General features: G+C 38.6%; 2 protein-coding genes and 1 pseudogene across 3 annotated transcripts; 2 read left to right on the top strand and 1 right to left on the bottom strand.

The window, feature by feature from the left end:
- Nucleotides 1-2,796: 2,796 nt before the first annotated feature.
- On the bottom strand, nucleotides 2,797-4,735 carry CCDC121 (coiled-coil domain containing 121). Its single transcript, XM_016145365.2, has 2 exons — nucleotides 4,198-4,735; nucleotides 2,797-3,770 (listed from the first exon to the last, which is right to left on the bottom strand). Exons 1-2 carry the CDS (start codon nucleotides 4,623-4,625, stop codon nucleotides 2,819-2,821), a joined length of 1,380 nt encoding a protein of 459 aa, XP_016000851.2. The 5' UTR covers nucleotides 4,626-4,735; the 3' UTR covers nucleotides 2,797-2,818.
- Nucleotides 4,736-4,737: 2 nt separating this feature from the next.
- On the top strand, nucleotides 4,738-19,298 carry GPN1 (GPN-loop GTPase 1). Of its 2 annotated transcripts, none has more exons than XM_016145369.2 (14): nucleotides 4,738-4,847; nucleotides 5,951-6,044; nucleotides 7,437-7,476; nucleotides 8,260-8,326; nucleotides 9,063-9,100; nucleotides 10,812-10,890; nucleotides 11,082-11,176; nucleotides 12,319-12,364; nucleotides 13,035-13,181; nucleotides 13,886-13,968; nucleotides 15,227-15,266; nucleotides 15,914-16,004; nucleotides 17,106-17,213; nucleotides 18,037-19,298. In XM_016145369.2, exons 1-14 carry the CDS (start codon nucleotides 4,791-4,793, stop codon nucleotides 18,120-18,122), a joined length of 1,071 nt encoding a protein of 356 aa, XP_016000855.1. In that variant the 5' UTR covers nucleotides 4,738-4,790; the 3' UTR covers nucleotides 18,123-19,298. The 2 variants fall into 2 exon arrangements, with proteins under 2 accessions (XP_016000855.1, XP_016000854.1); XM_016145368.2 differs by having other exon boundaries at nucleotides 4,739-4,901.
- Nucleotides 11,872-11,987, top strand: LOC118605711 (annotated as a pseudogene).

The following is a 19,298-nucleotide window of genomic DNA, read 5'->3' on the forward strand; positions in this document are numbered from 1 at the left end:
ATCTTACAAATGTCTAGAAGCAGCAAGTCGTGTACCATTTATATAACATTTAAAAACATGCAAAATGCTCTATGGATATATAAATATCAATGTACATACAAACATATGTTTGTGTTATAAACATAGTATGAAAACACGCACAGGAATGATAAACACCAAATTTAGTATAGTGCTTCTGGGATCCAGAGGGACTACAAGTGAATTTGAAAATTCTTATTTAAGGTAGATAGTAAATTTGTTATAGTTTTATATTTTTTGGATGTCTGAAATATTTTTTTTAGAAATCAGTTCACATGAAAGAAAAATATATTCTGCTTGTCTCCTTCTTCAAAGGAAAACTTTAGAAATGTTTCTTCTGCTTCATTTAACCTTTGATCTTCCCTTCACTCCATAGTCTCCTCCCCTGCCCACCAGTTTTTCTCTTCACTTCTGTGTCTAACATCCCAGTTGGAACCATCACCTCTTGTCTAGACTGCAGTAGCTTCTTAGTTTCCTTCTGCTTTTTACTGGGTTGGACACTCCACATAACAGGTTGTAGTGAGCCTTTACAATTGTAAATCAGACGTCATTCACCTGCTGAAAGCTTAATGATTTCCCAGTGCACTTAGAATAAAAGTCACTCTCTTTACTTGTCCTACAAGGCCCTTTGTGCTCCTACTGCTGACCTTTTAGCCTCATTTTCCTGTTCTACCCATGTTCTCTGACCATTCCCCAACTACACGTTAGCCACACAGACCTTTCTGTTCCTTGAACCTACCAAACTCATTCCCATCTTAGGGCCTTTGTATTCACTCTTCCTCTGCCCGGAATGATTTTTTTTTACCCAGTTTTTGCATTTTATGCTTCATTTTATCATTCACTTCTCAACCTAAGTTTCACCTCAGAGGTCTTTTCTACCTAAACACACTTTCTCTAACATCACTCTGTTTAATTTTCTTCATAGCAAAGCAGACAAAAATTAGATTGAGATCTTAGTCGGCCAACCTGCTGCTCACTTACTGGTAAGATTTCAAAGTACCTTTATCAGATTCGTCCTTTAAAGTCTTCGAGCTCTCAGGGGCTTCACTCTGAAAGGGATAGCCATAAGCAGTACATCAGATCCATTGTCTGGGCCGATAGGAATTAAAACTAAACTGAGATGAGATGGAAGTTATCCACTCCCGAATTAGATTATTGGGACAGCAATGGCAAGAGGGGAATTAATAGCAGTTTAATAAGATTCTAAAATCTTATCAACGTTAGGTATATATTTTCCTAGGGTTTTTGTATCCACAGAGAATAGGGCTTCAAATTTGTCTTGGATACTGTGTTTTTCAAGTGCAGTCTTTCTGTATTTTTAGCTCATGAATTGAAGTATTCAAGTTAATGTACCTGCATTCTTACCGAAAGTCCCGTTTTCAGCATTAAAACTGCAGTTTTATTATTTGCATCCTTGTGTGAATAAGACATGCAGAAGTGGTGAAGTGATGAAGTAGAAAATACTTTACATTGAAACAATAATAAAACCAATAGATAAATTATAATCTAAGTAGGCTTTTGTTTTTTAATAAAAATTTTAATAAAGAAACTACATATTTAACAGAAAATTGTTAAAGCTAGAAGTTAAAGGCACATTGGAGGATGGTCCTTTTTAAATCCAATTTAAAGGAATATGCATATGAATAAAACAAAATTCAAGAAAATTACTTCGAAGTTCTTCATCACTGACAATTTCTAGAAAACATAAAGATTATATTTTCCCATAGAGGAGCGATGTTAAAATAAGGGGTTATATTCCTGTACCAGTATTCAGCATTCAAATAAATCACTGGTCTAAGCATCAATATATCATAAATGCAAAAAATAACCAAAAACTCTACCCTATTAAGTAGGCATAAATATATGGCACATATTACGAAAGGCATTTCAGGTACTATTAAGTGCACATATAGTAAGAAAATAATAGGTGACCTAAAACTAAAGTACTTTATTTAATATTAATCTTAAATGTCATTTTAGAATTTAGGATGTTGCTAGGGAAATAGATGGTTCAAGACTTTTTTTAAAAAGTTCAAATATTTTAAAACGTTCTTTTGATATATTTTCCTAAAATAAGCAAGGCATTCAGCCACCTCAGTAATTCTAGAGGTTATTTCTTTACAGAAAAGCGTTTTCAAAAGAGAGCTGACCTAATATACATGTCCTTTGTATCTTCTCTTCCCTTTTCAATTTATTCAAAGCTAAAATTGTAAGCACAGCAGCAGACAAAAGGCCATTCTGCTTACTTGCTGTTATTAGAGTACTTTTTCACTCATGAGAAAACTATGTCTTCTTGGACACTAGCAAGAACCTTAAAAAAAAAAGCTTAAAAACACTGTCTTTATGTTGAGTTGGCCTACAGGAATGAGGATAAACTGATATTGTTTATGGAGCAGGAAGCCCAATATAAAGTCAGTCTGAAACGCTACCCTTAAAGGTGATTTTCTGTAAAGAAATCTAACTCAGCTAGATGAAATAAATCACACAATTGTTTTCCTTTCATTTCTTCTAGGTGTTTTTCTGGAGATGATTTAATCTATTAGTGTTTAGCATATGGTGTTAGGTTATCTGGAAGTTTGAGGAACATCCTGTTTATTAATAAGAGCTAAAGAAAAACCTAATTAAGGGAAGCTGGTTACAAATATGTAGCAGTATAGCTGAAGTTACCTAATCCTTTATACTAACACATTATAATGGCCATTTTACCATAGCAATGAGATCCAGAAACCTTCCTAACCGGGTATATCCAGCACCTAAGAATACTCGCTCCAGCCCTTATTTAGCAGGGATATTTTAGGAATTACTGTGGATGAATCCGTGATTTAATGCCCAGGTAAGGGTTTTCTGTGGTCTTTGAAGCACCCTGTCTTTTTGGGCCTGAATTATGCCTGCTGTGCAGTCGTCGCCTCCCCCGGATTAAGGACTCAATGTACCACTGTTCCTGTTGCAGCTGCTGCTTCTGATTTTCTAACCGGCTGTGAGTAGCCTGCAGCTCCTGGCATTGCCAAGTTTGCTGCAGTATTTCCTTCTGTAACTGCTCGTTCTGTCTGCGGATGCCGAGGTGGAAGTCAAAAATATACTTATCTGCTGCGGACTGCAAGGCTTGGCCCTTCCTGTGAAGCGCCTTCCTTTCTTCCTTTCCCAAATGGGTTACGTCTGGCTCCCTCAGTTTTTTCTCCAGTAATGCTTTTTCCTGGAGGAACCGGATCGCCACTTCCCGTTTCTTTGCATCTGTTTCAGCTTGGGCTTTCTTTTTCTCCTCCTGTAATGTCTGGATTTGTCTCTCCTGTTTCTCTTTTACTAGTGAAATGTCCTTCATTGCCTGCAACTGCTGCTCCAAATCGAACTGGATCTTTTCCTTCTGTAAGAACTCGCTTTTAAGCTCTTCAGTTTGTTTCGTGTATCTGGAGGCTGATTCTCCTTTCCTTCGTTGAATCTCCCCACTTTTTTGTAAATAGGCTTTCCACAGCTTCTCATATTGCTCTCTACGCGCTTCAGTGTTTTTGGTCAGATATTCCTCAAAGAATTTATTTTCAGCCTGGACACGTAACTTTTCTGTTAACAGCTGCTCGGTTTCCTTTCTTAGCGGTTCTTGCCGGATTTGAGCTTGTTTCACCAGCATGTTCAGCCTCATAATTTCCACTGTCTTTTCTTTAAGCCACATCGCTGCCTTTGTTAGCCTCTGTGACTTGAAAACATTATTCATTAAACTAAGATACGGTGGAGGGGTAACACTGGAGTCCTCAGCAAACCTGAAGAACAGGTAAGACATTCCCCCATCAGTTCTTAATGAAAATTTAGGAAATAAAAGGTGCACAGTTGTACTTTAATTCATACAAGAAAACATTTTTGAGCACCCATTGACACTGCGAGGTACGGGGGCATATAGCTAGGGGTAAAGATAAGGAAATATAGTTTACATTTTACTATATAAACTCGCTACCACCCTGTGAGGTATTATCTCAGTTTTAAAGAGAAAACAGGTTTAGAGACTTGACCACGATTTACACCGCTAGCAAATAGCCTGGGTGTGAACCCTAGATCTGTGACTTAGTAAACAGCTGCAAAGGGACACAAGATAGACTTGGTGTTCGGGAGAAGGGATTTCGCGGCTTTTGCACCACATTTTCAGTTTCCGAGGACGCTTCTGTGGAGGGAAGCGCCTCTTCAAGTACCTACTTGGATTCGCTCCTAACATCTTGCTGTAGTTTTCTGATTCCCGCGTAGCTAGTGCTGGGGGCCTGCATCACACGGAGATGGCGTCCCCGGAGGGGTGGTTTCTCGGTTCTATGCTCAACGGGTCTAGGCTCTGCCCAGTTCCCCATCCGATCCCTGGCCAGTCCAGCCCTGAGCTGCTTAACCTTCTCGGGGGCGGAAGGAACCCTAGCAGTAGGTCCTTTGGCAGCTCTGTTCCCCGCAGTTTGGGGGTCGAAAGTGAAACGCACTCTCTTTATCTTACTGAGGGAGCCCTGCCCTCGGGATCCTGTCTCATCTGGTTCCCTTGGAGACCAGAGCTTTGGCTTTTCCAGGCCCAACCCCATGACGCTGAGCGTCTCTATTTCTGTCACCCTCCAGCGGTCATCCCAGAACCTCCACACCCCCGACATAGTCACTAGTTGGCACCCGAGCCGGGTCGGGACAGGAACAGACTCTGACGCCCACCCCTACGCTCTTCCTTTTCAGTTCTACCCTCGCTCGCAGCCCGGAAGGTCGTGGAAGGCGCTCTAGCCGCGCGACGTCTCAATGGTAGAGTGGGCGGTACCAGGAGAAAGATGGCGGCGCCCGCAGCTGAAGCTGAGCCGCAGGCTTCGGGGGAACACCGGCCCCCAGTGTGTCTTTTGGTGTTGGGCATGGCGGGATCTGGGAAAACCACTTTTGTACAGGTGACCTGCACAGCGCGGGCGTAGTTGGTGTGCGCGAGAGGTTGTGGCGCGTGGAAGGCCAGGGAGAATGGGAGGCAGGTCTCTGGGGCATTAGAGGGGACCAGCGCTGCTTTGGGGGACTTGCCAGGCAACTCTGGTTTCTTCCTGGGCGAAGCCTTCTCGGTTAATTAACGCTCTCTTTTGTGCACCCTCAGTGCATACTTAGCACAGCTAACCACTTGTACTGGAATGGCCTTGGTGATAATATTGCCGACTCTTCGAAGGCAGAAGCTTACAAGTAACTGGCGATACAGTGTTACCATACAGGCTTTCGTGTATATTGCAAAAGAATTACGCTATTTCTTGCGTGCCTACCACATTTCAGATGTGGATGAAGAAGTGCTGTAATAGGCCTGAGATCACAGGGTGATCTGATCATAAATTCCTAACTGGGTAGGGTTTGGCGGATATCATGCCCCAGGCGTAATAAAAGCTTTATCTTTGCCTTAAGCAAGCCCTGTCCATTATTTTTGTGCATCTAGATTAACACACCTTTGAAATCCCTCTTTTTCAAGAGAGCACATAATCTTATTAACTGTCCTGTAGTCCAACTCCTTTCCTTGCTTTCTCTTACCTTCATTTAATCTTCCTTATGCTACCTTCTTAATTCCAAATGCATAAAAGAAACTGCAGAACTCATTCGCAGGAGGATATGAGATCATGCTTCCTGACAGTTGTCATTTTGGCCAAATAAACTTATAAGAATTATCTGTGGGTTTGGACATTTCTTACATTGACACAGGCACTGGTAATACAGCGAAAATGAGGTTGACAAGGTTCCTGCTTTCAGGGAACTACTGTTCAGTGGGGATGATAGGGAAAAAAAACCCCACAAAACGAGTAAATAAGTGATCAAGAGTAGTGGAATCTGAAATGAGTACTAAAGAAAGTTAGCATTTCAACTGAGAGTTGAATGTTGGAGGCGAATATTTCAGATAGAGGGAAATGTTCTTTGTTCCCTTACAATGCTTCCTTTGTCTCACTCAGTCTTTTTCCCTATATTGCCACAGAGGCTCACAGGACACCTGCATAGCCAAGGCTCTCCACCTTATGTGATCAACCTGGACCCAGCTGTGCATGAAGTTCCCTTTCCTGCCAATATTGGTAAGTAAACTGTGCCAGTTCTCTGTGAAATGCCTTAGAATGGAAAGCCTCCAGCCTGCCAGTTTTCAATGCTTTTATTTTTTTCTAAACTATCTACTTTCGTTTCCTTTGCATTTACCAAAATCTTTAAACTTGGCCTCTCGCTTATTCATATTTTCTCTTTATTTACTCCTCTCTCTTTCCTAAACGTGTTTCCTCACCACTCAGTGTTATTTCTTCCCCCTTTCTGATCCAAGGGTGTCATGCTATTGTTTTTTTGGGAAAATGAAGTGACACAAAGTCCTCTCGCTTCTAGGCCATAAAACCTTCAGAAGGCTCTGATACATACACTTTTAACATTTTCTTTTCTCAAAGTTAAGAGTATAGAGTTTTTGTGTAGTAGTTCACTTGCTGATTTATAGGAACCTTCCTTCCACTCTCAAAGTTACATGGGAAACTGTACATATATATATGCATATGTACATTATTTAGGGGAGAGAGTCCCAGTTATCATTAGACTTTGAGAGGAATCTGTGACTCTAAAAAGATTAAAAATGGATGTTATCCAATGTCATGATTCTAGATAGGATCTAGATTTCCTGATTTCTAGGCTATCACTATCTGCTAATTCTCTCCTTTTTTTTAACCTTCTCTTAATCCTATTAAGCTGCTTGTACCCTAAACAAACTAATAAAGGAAGGCCTTGTATTAAAAAGCAGAGATTGTTTTGAGACAAGTTAGGAAAAAAATTACTCACTAAAGATGGATTTCTAATAGTTGATAGAGTAGGTCTTCAGACTGGGAGATAGGTTTTGTTAGATATTACTGGACATATTATTTTTTTTTAAAAACCATGTCTGTATTACCTCTGTTACCAGTAGGGAATTAGTAAGAAATAACCCTTTTTTTCTTGATTTAGATTTCTTTTTCTATGTATATTGTCACCGATAAGGTATTTAAGTTTCATAAAACTTTTCTCCTTGTCTCACACCATCTCTACCATAACTTGAGAGTTCCTAGCCTAATATTCTTCATGGGTTACTTGGTATCTATCTTTGAAAGGAAGGAAACCAGTGTGAAGCTGGGGAAGTTAGTAGAAGAGAATCATAAAGGCTAGTTTCAATTTCTTCCTGGTAGAGAAAGTACTCATAGGGTACCTTTTATACTTCTATTCTCTTCAAAATCTTGCTTCTTTTTCTATCACAATTCAATGATTGCAGCTTAAAAATTAAAAAAGAAAAAAAAATTGAAAAACAACTCAGATACCAAGAGAGAAACTTATTTTTTTCCTTAGAGGAAGCAGAGATGACTTGAAAGACCTATTGGCTTAGAATATTATTGGTGGACGATCTTATGCTATGTTATTTCATGCATGTTAAATTCTAATTAATTCTCTACCCTCCCCATTCCCAGATATTCGTGACACTGTGAAGTATAAAGAAGTCATGAAACAGTATCCTTTTTTACATCTACTTCCGTGTTGACTCATCCCTGGCTAGTTACCATCTGTGTATTTTGTGGCTTGAAAGAGTGTTTTGCATTTCCTTGTGAAATTTATTAGTAGAAACATTTGGTTGCTCTAAAGTAATTTTATTAGGAGGAGGGAAGATGGATGTGGGATAAGTATTGTAGGTATAATTAGAAATACTATTTTAGCATGTGATTTGGTTTTCTTACCATTTTCTCAGATAGCAGGCTCTTGTAATTAGAGAGCTCAGAGAATGAGAGGCTAGCTGGTAGTGTGCCTGGGTCCCAGAAAGTAATATTGCCTTAGAGGATAAATCCATTGGTCACCACCTCTTCAGACTGAGAAACTCAGAAATTAGTAGGTTCAGTGGAGTCAACTTTTAGTACATTACTACGTGAAATGGAAGACTAATTATAATTAGCAGGTTGCTTGATTAATGAGGATCAGAGCAAGGAGTGTTACATAGATGATCTTAATGGCTAATGCCAAAGGCTGTCACTGCCTGATGCATCTGTTAATTATGTTTTGGTCACTTTATTTTCTTCATTTTGTCTGGCCATCCCTAAAATGATAAATGAGGGAAACCTTGATAATGAATATTTCCCTATGAAGTTAAGGTTATGTGCTATATACTTGTCAAGGATTAGCTTGCAAATATCCATTAATGGACCACTAATATAATGCAGTTTGTGCGAATGATATCCTAGGTATGAACTTTATCATTTAAATTGATCTATAAGCAGTTTAAATCCTCAACTTAGTGCCTAGATATGGACTTGGGCCCAATGGCGGCATAGTGACCTCACTCAATCTCTTTGCTACCAGATTTGATCAGGTATGTCTCTCTGTTTTTACTTGTACAGGTACGACTGTGTAAAAACTTTAAATGCCTTGGTTTGATAACATTGGGAAAGAAGAGCAATAAAACTGGATATAAATATAGAAAATAATTTTGATAGAAAAATAGGCTATGAGAGCATGACCAATGTTATAAACACTTCACAATGGATCTTTGTGAGAGCCAATAAAACAAAAATCCAGGAGACCTGGGTTCATTTCTCGATCTGTTATTGGCTTGTAGTATTAGCCAGAGGATGGAGTAGAGAGACGGGAAAGCGGGGATTGTGGGTTGGTGAGACGGGCTAGCCGGCATGGAATGGAAAAATAATGGGGCTTTTAACTTGTGACAAAGTTGTCATCATTTAGATTTTCTCTATCACCTCTTCTTCTGTAAGAGTGTTTTAAGAATGTTTTTTAATCAGTTTTGTTTTACCCTGATGTCACTCTATGAGACAGGTTATTAACATTTTGCTAAAGCAGCAGAAGTGACTTGAAGGTAGCAGATCAAGTCTTCAGCTTCTCTGGGTCTTGCACTGTGCTCCAGGGTGTTGCAGTGCTCTTGATGTGGTTACGTGTCTTTGGTTCAGTGAGTTTATTAATTGCTGCCCTAAAGTTAAGAATACAAAGTTTCAATAGTTGATGGTGTCTATGAGGCAGGCCACCCTGGAGAAGATCCTGTGATTTTTGTGTTGAAATTGGATTCTGATGTAATTGGCATCTTTTTCTTTTAGGTAATGAAATTTATTGAGAAGGCCCAGAACATGTCTAAGTGAGTGATTTTAGTTTTGCACCATTAATTAATTATTCTGTAGTTGACACATTTCTAGGCCTTTTGAAGGATTTTAGGATAGCATCAAGTTTTGAAAGAGTGTCAATTGAGATGGAACCCTTGGAAGTGAAAAAAAATAGGCAGGAAAATCATTAAGTTGCTATCCAGTATAGAGCTAAATTTAGTAGTATCCCACCCACAATTACTTTGTTATATGTCCATGGCTCTTAGAGAGATATTTTGAAACTGTCCAAATTCAGTTATCTACCTCCTTTCTCTTAGGGAACCATAATGTTGGCATTAAAGTCTCTCAAACACCTTTCTAACCCTTGTTTAAATGGATATAATTTACATAATACAGAGAGAATAAGTTTTTAAATTTAAATGTATCAAAATATAAAGTAAAATATTTGTTATTATTACCTACAATTAATTGTTAAATTTTTAATGGTTTTTTTTTAAAAGAAAGATTTTTGTAAAAAAGGATTTATACTCATTATAAAGAATCAGACCATACATAATACTTACAAGATGAAACCATCACCCGTGAGATTTCTGGTAGAAATAACTAATTATTATCATCATCATCATCATCATTATCATCATCATCAGTGGCTATCATTCTATATGTATCTAGGCATATATACATAAATAGAAGGTAAGATGGATGGAATGGATAAGGTGTTTTATAAAAATGAAATCACACTAAAGGTAGTTTTTTAAAAAATAGCTTTATTGGTATATAAATTCACATACCATAAAGTACACTCCTTTATACAATTTAGTGGTTTTTAGTATATTCATAAAATTGTAGATTGATACATACTATCTAATTTCAGAACATTTTCATCACCCCCAAAAGAAGCCCCATATGCATTGGCAGTCATTCCCTAATCTGCCTTTCTTCCAGCTCCTGGTGGCTGCACCATTTTATTATATTCCTACTAGCAGTGCATGAGAGTTCCAATTTCTCCACATCCTTGTCAGTCAATACTTGTTATATCTTCGTTTTTGATTATAGCCACCATAGTGGTGTGAGGTGGTATCACATTGTGGTTTTGATTTGTATTTCCTCAGTGATTAATGACGTTGAGCATCTTTTCCTGTATTCATTGGCCATTGGTATATATTTGGTGAAATGTCTATTTAAATTCTTTGCTCATTTTTAAAAACAGCTTTATTGAGACATAATACACATAATACAATTCACCTTTTTAAAGTCCACAATTCAGTGACTTTTTAGTGTAGTCATAGAATTGTGCAACCATTACCACGATCAATTTTAGAACATTTTCATCACCCAAGAAGAAACCCTGTATGTACTTGATACTCCCCTATCCCTTCATTCCTCCCTCCCCTCCACCTTTCCCCATGCGCGCCCCTAGGCAACCAGATGGTTTCCCAAGAGATTTACATTCTGGTTTTGCCTCTCATTTTTAATGCAGTGTCTTTCTGTAACTATCACAGCTTCCTCGTGATCATTTGCAATAATTTATGGACTGCTGCTTTTTCCCATTAGCATGAATATTGGACATCGAACAAAGCCTGAGGAATGTAGTACACATTTTAAAGGCAGTGGGAGGAAGTTAGACTTGGCAATGGGAAGAGGTTATTCCAATTTTGGATAACCAGGTATTTGGTGTTTTGTGTGACAGAATATTTTCAGCATCGCACAAGTGTAATACTTCTTTAATGGTCTTTCTTGACACAGATATGTCTTGATTGACACACCTGGACAGATTGAAGTATTCACCTGGTCAGCTTCTGGGACAATCATCAGTGAGGCCCTGGTGAGTACTGTAGGACTTGTTACTGAGAGCTAGACTGGATAAGCATCTTTTTATTGCCTAGGACCTTATGTGGGAGTTGTAGAAGCTTTATACATTCTGCCTCAAGTTCTCTTTTGCTAAGGAAGGTAGGAAAAGCTTGGGGACAGGTAATGTACCTTCCGGCTAAGGCTTGGATTATGTTGTGGCTTTAGGCATCCTCATTTCCAACAATTGTCATTTATGTGATGGACACATCGAGAAGTACCAACCCAGTGACCTTCATGTCCAACATGCTCTATGCCTGCAGGTAACTGATTAGGGGTGGGCATGATATTACACCAAGGTATGTTTTTGAGTTGTCTTCTTGTTTGTTTTGGAGTACTGAGTGCTTACCCCCTAGATTTGTGTTCATTCAGATTTGCCCCACAGCTTAGTGGTTGTAAGTTGGGGAGGAATCAGAAGAGAAAACAGGCTGTTGGCATTCTCTGTCAGCATCTTCTCATCTTCCTCCCTTGCTTGCTACAGAAATAGACGGTGTACGAATATGAATCTTCTGGTAGTTACTGTCAGTTGAATGGAACCTAAGTCTAAATAGAATAGAATCCCTTTTCTGTGTTAGGTGGTGTGAAATTATAACATGAGGAGAAATTATGAATAAAAAGATTTATCGATAATTCCAAAACACACAGGTTTGTCCCAAGTGTGGTGACATTAAGAGAGGAAGGACATGCCTCACTCTAGGTTATGTTAGTGCATTAAACCCAGGAGCAAGGCAGATCACTAAAACTGAGAGAATTTGATTTTGGGGATATACAAAAGTCATCACCAACACATTTGTCCCTTCTCATATAACTAGGGATGTCCCCTCTAATTAGATTCAAGAAATCCTAGTCTGATCGAAATTTGATGACTGAGGACATGGTTCCATAGTGTAGCGATTAGCACGTCTGCTTTATATGCAGAAGTTCTTAGGTTCATGCCTCAGTGGAGCCACACCCCATGGTCTGCGGCCATGCCCCCCTGAACAAGTCCAATGTCCGATCTCGGTAGCTAAGCCGGGTTGGGCCTGGTTAGTACTTGGATGGGAGACCACCTAGGAAGACCAGGTGCTGTAGGCATAAATAATAATAAATAATAATAATAAAAAAGAAATTTGATGACTGACAGCATAACAGTTATTTGGTAAAAACAAACAACTGAGCAAACACACACTGAAAACAGGATCAGTAGCAAAGCATTATCTTTCTCCAAGAAACAGTAATTGTGTCGTTTGCTTGATGGTGATGACAGTTTGCCTCTTGGGAGAGGAGAATATGTGCCGAGCAAGAAGGGATACTTATATTTAGAATCCGAATCCACCCCCCTTCTCTTTACTCAGTCCCAACAGACTGACACTGGGTAAACAAGAGCTTAAGTGCTTTTACTAATAATGTGTTGTTTGATTTTCAGCATCTTGTATAAAACCAAGCTGCCTTTCATTGTGGTCATGAATAAAGTAAGTGGATTCTTACTGTTGTGATTCAGTACTGTATCTGTTTTTCATCAGAACCTTGTGTTATTGAAAGATTTGGGTAGGCGAAAAGGGTTATTTCAGATGTTGGAAAGCAGATCAAGCTTAACTAAAACCAAGTCATGATCACTTTGGGGAAGAAGATTCAATCAGATTAAATGACTGTTTATCACTGACTTTCATCCAATGTTATTTTAGCCTAGATAGAGCAGCCCCTCAACCATAGCATATAGGTTATCCTTCAGAATTAAGACCGTGCAAGGAGGGAAAGAGGGAATGGAGTTGCTAGTCTATTGGAAGTGGCAAAACGAACAAAAACAAAACTTCTTTGGTGGTTGATGGCTGGGATAAAAGAGACTACTTGACTTCAGGGCCTGGAAGATGCTGGCCTCCACTGTGGCCATGATCACTTGGCAGTGGATAGTGAAGGATTTGCTTCATCCAAGGAAACACGTATCTTCACTTAGTTATTTACACTATAGAAAGTCTTGGCTTCATGTGGCTTTTGCAGTGGAGGAGGAAATGGGGGAAGCAGAAAAAGAAAATATATGAGTAATTGCCTTTTGCTGTCACCACTTAAAAGAATTTGTTTTGGCCATTGTGTGATGTCTAAACTCATCTCTTGTTGCTAATAATTGACTTCTCTCTGGTACAGACTGACATCATTGATCACAGCTTTGCAGTGGAATGGATGCAAGATTTTGAGGCTTTCCAAGATGCCCTGAATCAAGAGACTACGTATGTCAGTAACCTGACTCGTTCAATGAGCCTGGTGTTAGATGAGTTTTACAGCTCACTCAGGGTAAACTTTCTCTTTTGCTCATACAAACAGTCTCTCCGGGATAACCTCTTAATCCACAGGGCTGGCTTTGAACCTTTCTTAGAAAGGAAGTTCATTACCTTTTGAAAAGTAAATTTTAAAGCATTATCTATTAAAAACTGGAGGTTTAAAAGTTAGATAAGATAGAGATCCTATTCTCAGAGAGTTTATAGTCTAGTTAGAAGAGAAGGCTATACACAGAATTGAAACATGACATATGGAGGTAAGTACCTTAAGAAAGATTGGAAGTTGGATCTGATGGTGGTGAGAGGGAAGGTCACTTTTGAATGAGAGATTTTGGAGGATATAGCATTAGTGATATGCTTTGACGGAAGGGTAAGGTTTTTATAACCAAAGTGGGTATGGGTAGCAGAGAGTATGTTAATTGCCCAAGCAAATCTTTATAGAGAACAGATAATGGTTTGATTTGATAGGGAATAGATAAAAAGTCCTGCTACTTGTTCAGTTCTAATTATCATTCTTTTTCAGTTCTCTATTTTCCATAGACTTATTTCCGTGATGTTTGACTAGGCATGCTGTTTTATTTTAGCTTTACTCTTTGCCAGAGACTTCTTGAAGTGTCTAAAGTTCTTTTATGAAGATTTTATGACATTTGAACAAAATAATGTACTTCATTTAAAAATGTACATTTGTTTCTTCAGTGGCATTAATGTTGCTTTTGACAGGTGGTGGGTGTGTCTGCTGTTCTGGGTACAGGCTTAGATGAACTCTTCATGCAAGTCACCAGTGCTGCAGAAGAATATGAAAGGTGAGGATAAAGGAATGTCCTATTGTTGGCATTCTTAGTAACCCACAATTCCGATATAGTAGTTTTGCCAGCCAAAGCTTTTTGATTTTCATAGCTTATATATTTGCCATGTATACGTGTATTGGATCTGACCACACTTAGGGGTAACGAGTCCCCAGTAACTGTTTTTAGAAGCAAAAGAATAACATCTTCACTCTATTGAACGGTTAAGCGCAGTAGTCATCAGACTTTTCAGTAAAAAGCCAGAATATTTTAGGCTCTGTGGGCCATACGATCTCTGCTGCTACTGCTCCCACTGTTGTAGCATAAAAGCTTCCATAGGCAATTTGTAAATGATTGGGTATGGTTGCGTTCCAGTAACACTTTATTTACAAAAATAAGCAGTGGGCTTGATTTGGCCTATTTGCCACATGGGCTGACCCCCAATTAATAACTTAGACTTTGGAGTTAGACAGGCATGTGTTGGATTTCTGTTTCCTCCACTTAATAAGTGAATGACTTAGCACGTTTTCATCATTTGTAGATCAGGGATAATAGCATTTGTTGCTAAGGTCGCTGTGAGAAAACATCTGAAGCACCTAGTGCAATTGCTGACACCTAGTCAGCACATATCATAATAAATGGTTGTTACAGCTGTTGTCATAGTTAATACTAGAATTCCATTTACCTAAAGGAAAGTAGAGTCCAAGCACGTAGATACTGTCCTTAGGCCCATAGCCTGTTACTTGGCTGCTGATGAGCTTGCTCCTTTGGGTTCATACTTAGCAAGATCCTAACAACCACATCGTGGTTTTCAGACACATTATTTTTATTTTGATTCATCAGACAAGTTTTTTTTTTTTTTTTTGGTGGAGGGTGTTATCAAAGCCTTGGGTTAGACTGATTTGCATGCTTTCCTTGTTGCCCTGCTAAACCACAACATTATATTTTGGGCTTCCTGGAACTAACAGGTCTAGCTTCTGTTCCTTATCCCATATATTTATCCAAAAGAATGATAAGCTCATCAGTCATGCTCCGCAGAGTTAATCTTTCCAGCCCAGCAGTCACTTTTTCTTTTTTTCTAGTTTCAGGGTGAGGGCAGACACCTTGGCTTTTAATTCCATAGGGATAGAATCTCAGTGAGTAACACTTGTTACGTCTGATGCTGAGAAAAGTAAGATCTTTTTTTATTGTCAGAGTCCTAGGAAAATAGAAGTGATGTGGAGGTGGGCAGAACAGATTATTAAGCATAGGAATTTAGAAAGTGTTTGTCTTCCAGGGAATATCGTCCTGAATATGAGCGTCTGAAGAAATCACTGGTAAGATAAAAGGCTGTTTGTATATTTTAGGGCCACTAAAAAACCAAACAAACAGAAACCCCCTTAAACTCTATTCTGATCCTCCTGCTTTTGTTTTGGGCATCAGTGTATCTTTGAGATTCTTCTTAATTTAAGTTTGTAAATTTCTATGTATGCTGTCTGGATGCAGAAAGGCCCCTTATCGATATTTCTTTTCTTTATTTGAAGTTTTAAAAATAGGTTTTTCCTGTTGTATGTGCTAAGCCCTTACTGTGCCCCACACCCACCCCTACTCCAAGGTCCATTTAAAGGCTAGTTGCAGAATTTTGTTTAGGGACAGAGAGGTGGTTCACAGGTTTTATCCCAAGTGATCAGGTGTCCCATCCCCATCTGCTGCGTTGGGCTCCTTCTCATTGAGCCTTCCTGTTATGACTGCTTGAGGGTTCTTTTTGTGTCCAGTTTCTGAAACTTCTAATTCAGTCTACAGAGCCCTTGAGCCTGAATTTCTGCTGTTCTGGGCCCACACTGCTCAGCGTTCCTGCCCCCATGAGCTGTTTCTTATGTTTAGTCTCTACTATTTGTATAATTGGTCATCTCCAGTTGGTAGTCTGGCATCTAACTTGGGCTCCTTTTTGAATATGATGATATATTTTTTTCTCTGTATACAGGCCAGCGCACAGAGCCAGCAGCAGAAAGAACAACTGGAACGCCTCCGGAAAGACATGGGCTCTGTAGCCTTGGACACAGGGACTGCCACAGGTATTAGAGGGTCCTTGATGTTAGGATCTAAACGGGGGGTATACTTATTTCTGCTCAGCAGAAAGATATTGATATTTAAAGGGAGAAAGAGAAGAGGATAAAGTAAATGTGGTTTTAGATCTACCTATCTGGTTCTGCCTTGCATTTAGTTGTCATGTCTTATAGTCGTCTTTAATCTGGAATGGTTCTTTAGTCTTTGTATTTACCACGTTTACTTTATCCAATTTACATTTACATGCATGTATATTTTTGCATTTATATGTATTGCATTATATATATATATATATATATACATACACATGTGGAAAAGCAAAACCCTGAAAGTTGAGTACAACTATATTCCGTTGGTTTCTTTTCAGGTAGTTTTAGCTTTACTTGATGTCCACTTTGTTAGTTTTTTTTAAAGACTTATTTTCCTTTAATCTGGAATGGTTCCTTAGGGTTTTTTTTTTTTTTATTTCATGACATTAACAATTTTGAAGTATAGAGAACAGTTATTTTATGGAATGTTCCTCACTTAGGGTTTATAGGGTGTTTCCTCATGGTTCGATTCCGCTGGTGCATTTTTGGCAGACCTTTACAAAAGTGAAGTTGTGTTTTGTCCATAGGTTATTATATCAGGAGGCACAGGATGTTGATTCGTCCCATTGCAGATGATGTTAACTTTGATCATTTGTTTTAAGTGGTGTCTGCCAGGATTTTTCATTGTAAAGTTGTTATTTTTCCCTTCGTAATAAGTATTTTCTTGGGTTGATGCTTTGAGACTATATGAACGTACTTTTAATTTTCAAATGTTCACTCACTAGTTTTAATACCCGTTAATGTAGTAGGGATAGTATCCATTTTTCTATGATACAGGGTGTAAATATTTTCTTCCCTTTGTCAATAGTCCTTTGACTGGTAAAAGCACTTTGTGAACTAAACTACTATAGAAATGTTAAGTGGTTCTAACAATACACATAGAAGAGGTAAGAAGAGCCTGCATTTTATCATGATCACTTTCATCTTGTCAAATTTATCATCATAGTTACTTATTGATTCAAAACTACCCCTTTAGAGGAGGCATGTGTTCATGACATGCCACTGGTATTTTCTCCGTAGACAGCTTATCTCCTGTGCGGGACCCTTCTGACTTGATCCTGACTCGGGGAACCTTGGATGAAGAGGACGAGGGAGCAGACAGTGACACTGATGATATTGACCACAGAGGTGAGAGGTGGCTAAGGTATTTTTGATAAGTTTTAGCATATTTGTATATGCTAATGAAAGTATTTTATTTTACCATGAAGTGTGTATCTATCTATATCTATATCTATCTATCTATCTATCTATCTATCTATCTATCTATCTATAAAAATATATAGTCTTGTAACCACCATCATAATCAAGATACAGAGCACTTCCATCATGTCAAAAGTTCCTTCATGCCCGTTTTAACTTACTCCCTTCTCACACACCTAGTTCCTGGCAACCACTGATCTGATTTTTGTTCCTATAATTTTGCCTTTTCCAGAATGTCATATAATCGCAATCACAGTATTTAACTTACATTTGACTTTTTTTCACTTGGTGTAATGCTTTTGTGATCCCTCCATGTCGTTGCCACGCATCAGTAGTGTGCTCTTTTTTATTGCTGAGTAATATTCTATTATGTGGAGGTACCACAATTTGTTTATCCGTTTACCACCTGATTGACATTTGGGTTGTTTCCAGATTTTAGCGCTTATAAATAAAGCTGCTATAAATATTCATTAATAGGTCTTTGTGTCAACATACATTTTCATTTCTCTTAGATAAAAATACTGGGGAGTAGTACTTCATCAGGAAGGTGTTCTCCCCACTTACAGATGAAATTTGTATGTTTGGGGCAACATGATAAATGGAGCATGCTTCTGGGAGATATTTCCTTATTGGATGTGAACACTTAAATTTCTTAGAAATAGAGTACTGTTTCTGATGGATGGGTGACAGCAGCTCTAATCCAACTGTCTATTAGGAGAGTTTTTAAAAACTTGAATTTTTTTCTTCGCAGTTACAGAGGAAAGCCATGAAGAGCCAGCATTCCAGAATTTCATGCAAGAATCAATGGCACAGTACTGGAAGAGAAACAATAAATAGTTTCCAGAAGTCCAAAAGTTTGGAACTCTGAAAAAACTGCCCTTACCTGTGATTGGGGGTTACTATAAAGGACAATTTTGTTTAGAATAGCAGAGTTTCTCTTAAGATAATCTCCTGACTCAGGTGAGGCCAGGGATAGAAAACGTTCGGACCTGGCAGGTAGATGCCAATTCCTTTGGATTTTTGTAAGCTTGAAGGATATTCTTTTCTTGGATGCTGATTTTCCTTCAAGTGTAAAACCCCGAGCTATCATTTGAACTTAAGTACTTTTGCTACTGACGGATGGAATAGAGAGTACTTATTGTTCATTTCAGATCTCTATCATGAGACTGGATCCATAGCTTCTACTTTCCTAGCATCTTGCCTTTGACCCAGGAGTTCCATTCCTTTTAGCACTGAGGGAGAGGAGAAACATGAGCTTGTTCAGGGTGGCAGTGGAGTCTCCTTGGCAACCAATCAATGTTAGTATGCACATTACGGGACACCAGGTTTGTTGAAGAAAGTAGGCAAAACATAATAAAAGTCCTGCTTTCAATGGTCACTTGGATAAAGTTTTTAACTTTGTTGTAGGCCTTCCTGTCATAATTTCAAATAAGAAAATTATATAATAAATAGATTCATTTCTGTTCAACAGAGGTTTAAAGCCACATGTCCAAACGTGTCTCAGGAAGAGGTGGTGTTTACTAAAGTTTCACCTGGACACATACTTGGTAACCAGGTACAGAGCCAGGCCCCATTTGTATTGTACTTTGAACTTAATACAGAGTGTCCTTGGTGATTTGCTCAAAAGACCACGGAATGTCAAGTGTACGTTCCTTATATAACAGTCATAAGGGTTTACCCTGCCTCCACGTTCTTCACAATATCTTAAGAGATAGTACACTTAAGGAATTTTATCCCTGCCTAAACTGTACTCTAATTCAGTAGTTTTGTACTACTGGACCAGAAACATAAGCATCACCTGGGAAATTTTTAGAAACTGGACACTGAAGACCTGAATCAGAAACTGGGCATGGGGCCCAGCAATCTCTTTGAACCACTGCTCTTAACTCAAATAGCCTGTAATAATTCCAGGCCAGCTCCTTACATGACCTGCTTTATCTCAGTACCCTAACCTTGACCATCTGGTGCCTATTCTCAAATTTAAATATTCTAAAAATAAATATTTTATTTTAC

Source organism: Rousettus aegyptiacus, unplaced genomic scaffold (genome assembly GCF_014176215.1).
Source record: "Rousettus aegyptiacus isolate mRouAeg1 unplaced genomic scaffold, mRouAeg1.p scaffold_m13_p_7, whole genome shotgun sequence".
NCBI classification, from domain to species: domain Eukaryota; kingdom Metazoa; phylum Chordata; class Mammalia; order Chiroptera; family Pteropodidae; genus Rousettus; species Rousettus aegyptiacus.